The sequence below is a fragment of the Vanderwaltozyma polyspora genome, genomic scaffold (genome assembly GCF_000150035.1).
Source record: "Vanderwaltozyma polyspora DSM 70294 KpolScaffold365 genomic scaffold, whole genome shotgun sequence".
NCBI classification, from domain to species: domain Eukaryota; kingdom Fungi; phylum Ascomycota; class Saccharomycetes; order Saccharomycetales; family Saccharomycetaceae; genus Vanderwaltozyma; species Vanderwaltozyma polyspora.
Genome location: NW_001834579.1, coordinates 21203 through 32847, shown reverse-complemented (window position 1 = coordinate 32847; position 11645 = coordinate 21203). Strand labels below are relative to the sequence as shown.

The 11645-nt window shown below is 31.5% G+C and overlaps 4 protein-coding genes across 4 annotated transcripts; all 4 read left to right on the top strand.

Moving 5' to 3' along the window:
- Window positions 1-2271, top strand: SFB3 (Sfb3p; the record flags this gene model as incomplete). Its single annotated transcript, XM_001642765.1, has 1 exon — window positions 1-2271. The coding sequence occupies one exon, from the start codon at window positions 1-3 to the stop codon at window positions 2269-2271; it is 2271 nt and encodes a 756-aa protein (XP_001642815.1).
- An 893-nt stretch (window positions 2272-3164) lies between these two features.
- Window positions 3165-4439, top strand: Kpol_365p12 (Pal1 family protein; the record flags this gene model as incomplete). Its single annotated transcript, XM_001642764.1, has 1 exon — window positions 3165-4439. The coding sequence occupies one exon, from the start codon at window positions 3165-3167 to the stop codon at window positions 4437-4439; it is 1275 nt and encodes a 424-aa protein (XP_001642814.1).
- A 1843-nt stretch (window positions 4440-6282) lies between these two features.
- Window positions 6283-7695, top strand: SVF1 (Svf1p; the record flags this gene model as incomplete). The annotated part of the gene is made up of 1 exon (XM_001642763.1): window positions 6283-7695. The coding sequence occupies one exon, from the start codon at window positions 6283-6285 to the stop codon at window positions 7693-7695; it is 1413 nt and encodes a 470-aa protein (XP_001642813.1).
- Window positions 7696-9146: 1451 nt separating this feature from the next.
- On the top strand, window positions 9147-11048 carry Kpol_365p10 (sugar porter family MFS transporter; the record flags this gene model as incomplete). Its single annotated transcript, XM_001642762.1, has 1 exon — window positions 9147-11048. One exon carries the CDS (start codon window positions 9147-9149, stop codon window positions 11046-11048), a length of 1902 nt encoding a protein of 633 aa, XP_001642812.1.
- Window positions 11049-11645: the final 597 nt, after the last annotated feature.

Below are 11645 nucleotides of genomic sequence, written 5' to 3'. Positions count from 1 at the left end.
ATGAACGTAATCCCATCCGATGATCATAAAAGATCTGCCACAAGACTACCTTTGGGTGTAACAGTCCAACCTTTTGCTACAATTATTCCTGATGAAATTCCAGTTGTAGAAATGACAAATGGAATTGAGCCTTTGCGTTGTAGAAGATGTAGAACTTTCATCAACCCAAATTTTCAATTCACTTATGATTCAAGCGTTACTTGTAATATTTGTGGTATTAAGATGAGATTAGATCCTGAACAATTCTCGCCAATTGGGGCAGATGGTAAAAGGTCCGATTTCACTATGAGGCCAGAATTGTATTTGGGTACCGTCGATTTTTCTGTGCCAAAAGAATACTACATTAATCCAGATATTGAACCGTTACCTTTACATTACGTTTTCTTAATTGATGTTTCTACATTTGCCAATGAAAATGGTTCCAGTATAGCAGCAATTGAAGGTGTTAAAAGATCAGTCGCGTTTATTGCTGATAATCAACCTAACTGTAAAGTAGCTATTATTACCTTTGATAGTAAATTGAAATTTTACAATTTAAGAAATAATTCAGAAAATGTCCAAGAATATATTATAACTGAGGTAGAAGACGTTTTCTTACCGTTCTATCATGGTTTGTTCGTAAAGCCATCGGAATCAGCAGAAACCATTGAAAATACTTTGCAAAAGATAACTGAATATATTATCAATGATAAACATTCTCATATCCCACAAAACTGTTATGGTTCTGCACTACAAGCGGCAAAGCTTGCCTTAGATACAATTACTCAAAATCAAGGTGGTAAAGTTGTATGTACTTTGAGCTCTTTACCTTCTTTTGGTAGTGGAAACTTATCTACTAAAAAAGATGATGCATCAAAAAGTTCACTAAAACCAGAAAGTGAATTCTATACCCATATGGCACATTCTTACCTAAAATCATATATATCTTTGGATCTTTACGTCACAAGATCATCCTTTGTTGAAATGGCCGCCACTGCATATCCTGTTAAAGTTACAGCAGGTCGTTTGAAATATTACAACTCATTCGTTTATGATAGAGATCAAAGCATCTTAGCCGATGATATGGTTGAAAATATTTCAAGTATCAAGGGTTACCAGGCTATGTTGAAAGTTCGTTGTTCAGATGGTTTAACAGTTTCGGATTATAATTCTGTCACTTTTAACAATTCTGATTCTCCTCCAATACTTCCAGTTATTACCAAACATACCACAATTGATGCAGGTTTGAAATTTACTACAAAATTGAAAAATACTAATAAAATGTTTTTCCAAACCACTCTGTTATACACTGATGTGAATGGTACTAGATTAGTGAGAAGTATAAACACAAGTGCATCCGTTTCCAGTAACATCAATGATATATTTAAATATGTCAATCAAAATGTTGTTATGAGATTATTAATAAGTGAGATAATCGTAAGTTCCGGAGATTGTGATTTTATCAAGATTAGAAAATCTATTGATGATATTTTAGGGGATATCCTAACACAATATAGAGCATTAGTTAGTGGTAACTCGTATAACCAAGTTTACTTTGCAGATTCATTAAAGACTCTACCTGCATACATTTTGGCATTTGAAAAAGGTGAACTAATGAAACCAAATTCTCAATCAACGCGTGGTAATGATCGTATTTATGACTTATACAAAACATTGACATTTGACCCGGTTGAATTATGTTTTAAACTATATCCACAAATCATACCATTACATGTACCATTAAGAAATGAAGATTTAACATTTTACGATGCAAATTACAAACTTTTGCAAGTATCATTAGATTCCATTGAGAACTTGGCTATTAGAAATAGTCATGATCAGTTTATAAATGGTGGTTGTTATCTTGTATTCAATGGTGAAACTGTTTTCATCTGGTTTAATGAAAATACGAATAGATTATTACTACAAGACTTATTATTGGTTGATTCTGGATTACCAATTCAACAAATTTCTATTACAAATAACAAGCTACCAAAAATGGATACATTAATAAACAAGAAAGCATCTGACATTATTAAAAATTGGTCACAATTGGTTGGTAGAAGTTCGTTACCTCTAGTTCCTTTAAGACCAAATATTGACCAATATTATAATTCTGTAATGTCTAACATTCTAAGTGAAGATGCAACTATGAATAAGATTCCTTCATTGGATAATTATATCTTAACATTAGAACGTTACTCGCAGTCAAATTTGAAAAACAAAGAATTCATAAAGTCTTCTTCTGTAGTTGAATCAGATCAAACCCATCAAAAATTTGTTCAATTCTAATTAAACCGCATTGGAAATTTACGATATAAATAAAATATTAAAGTTTTCATCATAACTTTGAATTCAATGTTTCTCACAATTTACAAATCTACATGAAATAAAAAGTTGAAATCAAATTAACTTACTATAATTAGTTATACTTCTATGGTTAATCTAATTTAATTTACCATTGGAAGAAGAGAACAATTTATAATTATAATAAATAATGATACATACGTTATTGTTCACCATGTATATAGTATCAGCACAATCAAACAGGTCATAGAAAGAGATTGGATATAGTAAATGATCTTAGCCGTATACAAATATCAATAATGTGTTCGAAACTTGTTATTAGGAAGTTTCATCTTCGATAATTCAGACACATCTCGCGTTCTTCTTCGGTTGTTGTTAAAGGTAACCAGATCAAAAAAGTTGCAATGATAAAATGATGATATTTTGATTGCATTTCGAAATAAAAGATTAAAAGATTGTGTTGTTAGAAAGAGCCATTTCTTATTTTTGTTGTTATTATCACTATTATTACTATTATTATTCTGAAATCTATTTTTATGTATATAAGTTTTTATATTTTATGTATATAAGTTTTTATATTTTATAGATATTAACATTTCCCTGGATCAATTAACATCCTTTTTTATTTTTGCTTTGTTCTTCTTTTTTGTCATTAGTACGGTAAGATCAAAAACATTCTGCAGGGGGGAGAACCTAAATTTAGCAACAAATTTTCTTTTTAAGTTGTAAAACGACAGATAGATCTTATAAATCATATTAAAGTAGTCAAGTAGATTATATTTGTGGGTTACAATACAAGGTTTGGAAATTCTTTTGATAATATATTCATTGGTGCAAGTAAGGGTCAAGGGAGTGAGTAACGTAACATATCTTCCAAAATGACTAGTAGATCAAATGATAGATATGCTGAAATGAATGGCAATGATTATAAAGATAACAATGGAGGTTCAGATCATGTCAAACAATCAATTAGGATTCAACATCCACATCTAACGAAGAAAATTCCTTCGACAAATCCATTCTATGAAGATATAGAAGTTGAAGCTGAAACTAAGCAAGAAAGAATTAATAAAATAGATAAGGTTCATAGAACAACGTATCCATCAGCTAAAGAAGAAAAGTTAAATTTTGAGAAAGATTTTGGAAGATCCAATCGTCGCAATAATCGAAATAGTTTTAGAAAGGGCGAAGAAGATAATGATGTATTTAATACTGCATTACCACCATCATATGAGGAAGTAACTAGAATTCCTAAATCTAAGCAAAAATATTCGGATGAGAAAAGTAAAACATCGGCCTCAAGAGGTGGATATAATAATAAGTCTAGCAATTCTGAAAATAGTGGGAAAAATAGTGACAGCCGTCATCATCATCGTAAAAGTAAGAAAAAACTTCCAATACCAAAAAATGTAGATACAATTGATAAACTTGATGGTACTGGCATATTTGGCAGATCATTTCATCATGATGGACCATTTGACGCAATTACTCCACATAGAAATAAGAATAATAAGGCGCCTCCAGTTATGGCATTTCCTGCAGATAGTGCTAATAATACAATTGCCGGCGCTACTATGAAGAAGTCGGTAATGAATGAAGTGTTTGGCAGGGAAGATTTAGATGATAATGATACATTGTATAACATGGATAGAAGGAATGATCTAAATAGGGGACCTCAATCGACTATGTATAAACTTGGTGGAGGTAATTCCAGTTCTAATACAGTAGATGCGATCAAACCTAATTTAAGGGATATTACACATTTTGATACCAAAATTAATACTGAACCAGTAAGTGGACCAACGACAATGGGACTCGGGTCTACAACATTTTTAGATGGGGCACCAGCTTCTTCGTCTGCAATTAGAGAACAGCAACAGTCAAAAGGGTATTATAGAGGAACGGGATCACAGAGGAAGAAACCATTGTCAAGAACACAATCTCATGAATATATTGATGACAGAAAAAATCAAAAATACCAGGAAGGGCCAGGACTTTCTTTAACCCGTAGCGGTGGGCATATCGATAATATGGTTTTCAGAGAAGAGGAAATTATAGATGATTTCGAAGAACCACAATTTGAAAGAACAGGTACTGATGGGAATAGGTTAATGAGGAGAGTTAAAAGTTTAAAATCAAGCAGAAGGCCATGACAGATTCATAAATAATAATAAATCATTAGATAAGTATGTATTTATATGTATGGAACATATAGTTCCCTTCCAAATATAAAATAAAAAAAATGAAATAGGAGGAAAGAAGGAATATTTCGATAAATGAAGAGAAGTGTCAGTGACGTTTTGTCAAGGGTATTACATAGGTTAAATTCTGAGTGAGCCCAAACAGACAAACAATAATATAGTTAATGATAAACCATTGAAAAAGCCTACAGGACCTAACTGGTTAAGTTTCTTCCATCCACTTCCGTATCCGTCTAACTCTCTTCTAGAGACGACAAGCACGGGTAAAATGAATGAAACTGTTTTAAATAAAATGTTTACAAGTCCGCTAATACATAACCTTCGATATAGATTATTGTTAGCATTAGCGATACCTTACCTCATCAGAGCCAATTGTTACTAAGATATTGAATAAAATGGATATTTTAAAAGGAATCAATCCAATCAATCGATCGATAAGATACAATTTTTAACCAATGCATAAACAACTTCCCGAGATTAAAAGGACAAGAGAGACTTAAATCCGTCAAAAGGATATTAAGAAGCGATTGCACCAAAAGAAACGAAGCCCGTACAAGAGTTCCGAATTGGGCCGTTTGGGTTCCCCATCCCAGAAATGGATATATGGCCAAAATAGGAGCATTATTTCCTATTGGAGTATTTATTCAACAAGGCCTGCTGTACCATAACAGGTAAAACTATAGAATTTCGATATGTATTGGCAACAGTGTTCATGAAAACTCAACAAAGTTATCGTCGTCATTGTTGGTGTCCTCAATAAAGTCTGAAATGAAAAAAAAAAATGCTTGGGAGGACAGAAACCAGTGGGTAGTCTTTTTCATTTGAGAAGTACAACGTAGTGCAGCAAATAAGATTAATAGGACTTTAATATCAGCAGTCAATAAGTGAATAGGAAAGAATAACAAAATAAGCAGAGAAAGACCGCTCATTGGCAAGTCTTTTTTACCCTACAACATCAACACCAATATCAACAACAACGTCAACAACAACAAAAGTGTATGTTGGAATTTCTCAATCCTCTTTAACCATTCAATCCCATTGTTGTTTCCATTTTTTACAGTTAGTTTTATTGGTGTTAGTGTTTATTTATTTACTTGTTTATTTGTTGTTGTTTTCGAAATGAAATTATTTCGTAGGGTGCTTTCTTTCTTTTTCTTTTTTTTTTTTAAGTTATTAATATTTTGTCAACAAACTCCCTCAGTGCTCGACGCAGAGATGGGCGATGCGTCTTCTTGTTGCGTAGGTTAAAAAAAAATTTGGTTAAAATAGCTAAGAGAAAAGAAAAACGAGGATTATACAAGCTCATCTCATCTTCTCGCCATCAAACGATAGCTCTATTTGTTGTGTGAAGGCAATATTAACTAAGAATCATTACTTTTTGCAAGAATCCGTTTCCAGTTCTGTAGTTCAAGCATCAAATTTTCTAAAATTCTTTGATCAATGTGACAACATTGGCAAGATATCTCCTGTAAGATTTTTAAATAGCTATTAGTTTAAACTCAATCCATCGGTCGATGGCAAAATCTTTAAACTTAAAATTGTTATTTTTTAAATTATCATATCTTCTGTAATACTCTTTCTTTTATTTCCATTAAATTTCTTGATCTCATTGTAAACTTTCAAGAGCTTATATCTGTGTGTGGTTAATAAAGCCTGATAGCTATTGTTAGTTATATCACTGAAAAGATACCCAAGCATATTTATATATATATCAATTGTTTTTTAATATAATTGAAGTTTTATCAATATACATCGAAGGTAGAATTAATCATTAAAACAAGCTATCAACACAAATATGTTAAAGTGGATTCAAGGTGGTATTTCTGCAGTTACTGGTATCGCTGAACCAGAGTATGGTAAAGATTATATTCAAACTTCAACAGAAAGAGTTGAAAATGAAAAAAAACAACCATTTAGAGAATTGGCTAGAGATGAATTAGACTGGTTAAAACCTGATCATACCAATGTAGAAACTGTTACTTTTTATTTCAGTAATTTAGAAACCGGTATTTTAGGTTTCGCCCAAGTTATTCATTCAAATATTGTAGGTTTACACACTCAGGCTCAATTTACATTTAGAATTTATAACAGTCATCAACCTGGTGATCTAAATGTTTGGACTTCGACAAAATTAGAAAACTTTAGAATCGAAGGTCCTAACTTTTATGCTGATGATCTATCTGTTGAATTAAATGAAGAAGGTACTTCTTACGTTATCAAATCCAATGTTAATGAAATTTCCATTGTTGATTTAACAGTTACAAGATTGACAAAAGGTGTTAAAGTAGGCGATGATCCTGTTACTTATTTTGGTGATAATATTGAAGAACCTTGGGGTACTATGAGACATGTTTTTTGGCCAAGAAACAAAGTGACTGGTATCATCAAAGTCAAGAAAGAAAAATCTAAGGAATCTGGAGATGAAGAAAGTACCAATGAGGGAGTATCAGAAGATAATGAGGATGAAGGAGAGGAGAGCGGTGAAGATGATGATGATGAAGACGATGATGAAGAAAGCGAGGAAGAAAGTAGTGATGATGATGATGATGATGAAAGCGAAGAGGAACCAATCGAATACGAAGAAGTTGAGATTGTTTTTACTGAGAAAGACCCAGTATATTCTCTATTCATAATGGCATTCCAAGGTATGAAACCTCATCATGCAGCAAAGGCCTGGAATTTCTTAAATTTTCATTCAGAAGAAAATTCTGCTGTTTTGATTGAATTCATTACACCAAAATCATATGCCAACACTAAGGTTTCCATTGGTATAGTGACCAGCAAAGATGATATTTTATCTGTAACAGTAAATAATGACTTCAAGCATCTAAATGCTGAGGTTGATTCGATTGGCTGGAAAGTTCCAAAAAATCTATGCATCGAATTTAACGGTGTTGCATCAACAGTCACAGATGAAGAGATTGAAAATGAAGAAGTTAAAGACGAACATAAAGTCAATGTTGTTGTTGAAACGCCATTGAAGAAGTTAGTTGAACGTGTTGATGTTATGAATGAAATTCCACAATTTGTTAAAAATATTGTGTCTGGTATTGCAGGTACAAAGCCTTATATTTACCAATTTGCTGATGATGAAGAATTCACAATACAATTGAATGGAGGTGAGAAACAAAGAGGTTTGGGTTGGACTGAAGTTACCTTCATTTCTGAATCTGACGTTATAACCGAAGAATCTTACAATGAAGAATAATTCTAACTTTGATGATGACATATAGACGAATTTTCGATTTGTACAAATACCATAATCCAATATAATACATTAATTATTGTTCGTCATAGTTGTTATGTGTTCGATTAAAAACCTTTTATTGAGAATAATTGATAGATTAATAACTTCCCTCTCTTATATTTTTGCTCTGCATTGCATTATAAATATAGTATTATATATAGTAATAGTAATTAATTAGTAGTTTTAATACCATTTTTTACCTTAATTAAGAATTATGTTTTTTACGTTTAGTTTAAATATGTAATTTTGGAAACTAATTAAAAAAAATTATGTGGATCGTAGATTATATTTCTAACATTACTAAAAAATACCATTTTCCATATATCTATTCACTTAAAGAGGAATCAATCAAAGGATAATTTAATTACTTAACGTACATATATAAGAGTAGCTATCAACCTCTGGATTTAAATGACACTCTCATCAATTTAATTGAGCGTTAGCAGAACTGGCAAAAAAAATTGAGAGAAAACTAATGTATACAAGGTAGCAATTAAAATGTGTTCTAACAAATCAATATTTAATACCGTCCAGCATTGTTAAGACATTTTGTAATATTTACTTTTACAATGAACCTCATATAGATTCGAATATTCGCTTTGCTTTCGTGCAATAAATTAAGACCGGGATTTTTAACAATTTTTATCATTATCACTTCTTAGATAACTGAATGACAAAGCCTGGAATAGGATGCACAGAGTAGAAAAAAATTTATATGGTCCAAAACTCTTGTACCTTCTAGGGCTTGTTTTCCTTGATTATCCTTTTATGTCAATTTCACTTAGAGATTAACTTTCTAGTGAGCAGAACATGTGAACTGACACTATTTGGAAAGAACGACACTCAAATTGAGACCTCAAAAAGAAAAATATTGTTGGGATAACAGTTAGAAACCTCATTTCAAATAACTAAAAAAAAAGGGACTGTTGTTTATTGCTATCAACAGCCTTCTTGAGGATGAGTGATATCAAAACTTCTATTATCACCATAAATCAGAATGAATGATGTGTCTGCTTACGAAATTATTTTCAAGAACTTGTCACTTTTAGCAAATGTATTTCAATACAATTTAATATCTTTATAAAATCCACTCTTTCCCTAAACTATTCTAAATTCATTATTAGCAAAAACTAATATATATTGGTGATATATTGTCTTTGCTAGTTCTTTATCGTCACATACCTTCTACCAGTTGCTTCAAGTATTGCAAAAATTTCCTAAATTTATTAAAAAAAATCTTTCAATAAAACAGATATAATATAAAAGTGTCATAGAGTAGTTTAAATTCAAGTTAATTCTTTCAGGTTTGATTTTCTTTTAATTTAAAATTTTATCCCTGTATATTCTTATCTCAACGACAGAGAAAAGCGTCAGTAATTGATATTTTTAAAAGCTATAATTAATAATAAAAAATGGACAATACAAAAACTGGCCAAGACATTGCTGAGAATTTAGGTCCTATTTCTGAAGGAACAAAAGCTCACGAGATTCCCAATGTAGACACTAGTATTAGTAGTGCTGAACCTACTAAGAACCTTCCTTCATATATCAATGAAGAATATGTTCCAGCTGGTGAAGTTTCTAAAGCTGAGAAGATTGAAAACCAACGGAGTAACGATAATTATGCCACTGATCAAACTGTTACCGAGCAGAGTGAACATAATCAGACTTTAACCAACAATTCTGGCACCACTGGTATTTTAAGTACTGATGAAGGGAAAGATGAATTGACTGAAATGGAAAAAGAAGTTGAAAACATTGAAAAAAACAAACCAACTGGAGATGTAATCTTTGTTGCTGTTTGTTGTTTAATGGTTGCCTTTGGAGGATTCATTTTTGGTTGGGATACAGGTACTATATCTGGATTTGTCCGACAAACTGATTTCATTAGAAGGTTTGGTCAAAAACGTTCAGATGGCACTCATTATTTATCAAATGCAAGAACTGGTTTAATCGTGTCTATTTTTAACATTGGTTGTGCAATTGGTGGTGTCATTTTATCCAAAACTGGTGAAATGTATGGACGTAAAATTGGGCTAACTATTGTTGTTGTTATTTACATAGCTGGAATTGTAATTCAAATTGCATCGATTAACAAATGGTATCAATATTTCATTGGTAGAATTATCTCTGGCTTAGGTGTTGGAGGAATTGCTGTTTTGTCACCACTATTGATTTCAGAAGTTTCACCAAAACAATTAAGAGGTACTTTGGTTTCTTGTTATCAATTAATGATCACAGCTGGTATATTTTTAGGTTACTGTACAAATTTTGGTACGAAGAACTATCACAATTCCGTTCAATGGAGAGTACCACTGGGGCTAAGTTTTGCTTGGGCATTGTTCATGATTTTTGGGCTGACCTTTGTTCCAGAATCTCCTCGTTTCTTGGTTGAAGTTGGTAAAACTGAAGAAGCTAAAAGATCTCTAGCTAAAACTAATAAAACGACAATCGATTCACCTTTAGTCTTACTGGAACTTGAAAAGTATGAGGCAGGTGTAGAATTGGAGAAATTGGAAGGGAAAGCTGAGTGGATTGAATTGATAACTGGTAAACCTCAAATGTTCAGAAGAACATTGATGGGTATGGTTGTGCAATCTTTACAACAATTAACTGGTGCCAATTATTTCTTCTACTACGGTACAACGATTTTTCAAGCTGTTGGTTTGAAGGATTCATTTGAGACTGCTATAGTTTTGGGTGTTGTTAACTTTGCTTCAACATTTTTTGCTTTGTATACAGTTGACCACTTTGGACGTCGTCGTTGTCTGGAATGGGGAGCTGTAGGAATGGTTTGTTGTTACGTTGTTTATGCTTCAGTAGGTGTCACAAGGTTATATCCTCATGGTATGGATCAACCAACTTCACATGGTGCAGGTAATTGTATGATTGTGTTTGCAAGTTTTTTCATTTTCTGCTTTGCAACTAGTTGGGCTCCAATTGCTTATGTTATTGTATCAGAATCTTATCCATTGAGAGTTAGAGGAAAAGCAATTTCTATTGCTAATGCCTGCAATTGGATTTGGAATTTCTTGATTTCATTTTTCACTCCATTTATCACCTCTGCGATTAATTTCTATTATGGTTATGTATTTATGGGTTGTATGGTCTTTGCATTCTTTTTTGTCTTCTTCTTTGTACCTGAAACAAAAGGATTAACATTAGAAGAAGTTAATATCATGTATGAAGAAGGCGTTCTGCCATGGAAATCCGCTAGTTGGATTCCTCCATCAAAACGTGATGTTGGATACGATGTTGAAGAATTAAAACATGATAATAAACCTTTTTACAAAAGAATATTTTCAAAAGATTAGATTAAATCAAACCAAATCAAATTCTTTAAATAATTAATAGAATTTTTGTTAGTATTATAATTATAGTTGTCTAAATACCATTTATTAAAAAAACATTTAAATATCTCACATATTATCGTAACCAGAAAACACAATATGAATTGTAATACTCCAGTTATGAACTCTAATTTCAATCTATTCAGAAATTTCATACATTCCGTTTTATGATCACGAAACAAGTTCACACTTTAATCAATTAATTACGAACCTAGCTTATACTAAACTATTACTAAATAATATTACTCTTATTTTAATATATAAACCATTTAATATTACAAAATACCTTCATACTACCTAATTAACAATTACTGACATTGTTCTATTACAAATTATTCATTGTTAATGCCTCTGACGTCGTGAAAAATGGATATCTGATATTTTTTCAAGTGAAATATTTTTGAATCAGAAAGAGGTGAAAAAAAAATATCGATGATTTAATAAGGGAACTAGATTAATTTAATTGAATGATTATAGAGGTTCAAAATATTATCGTTTATTTGTAATATAAGATCAAGTATAGTATCGATTTATAAATTTTCAGGTATTATTTTGAGTTAT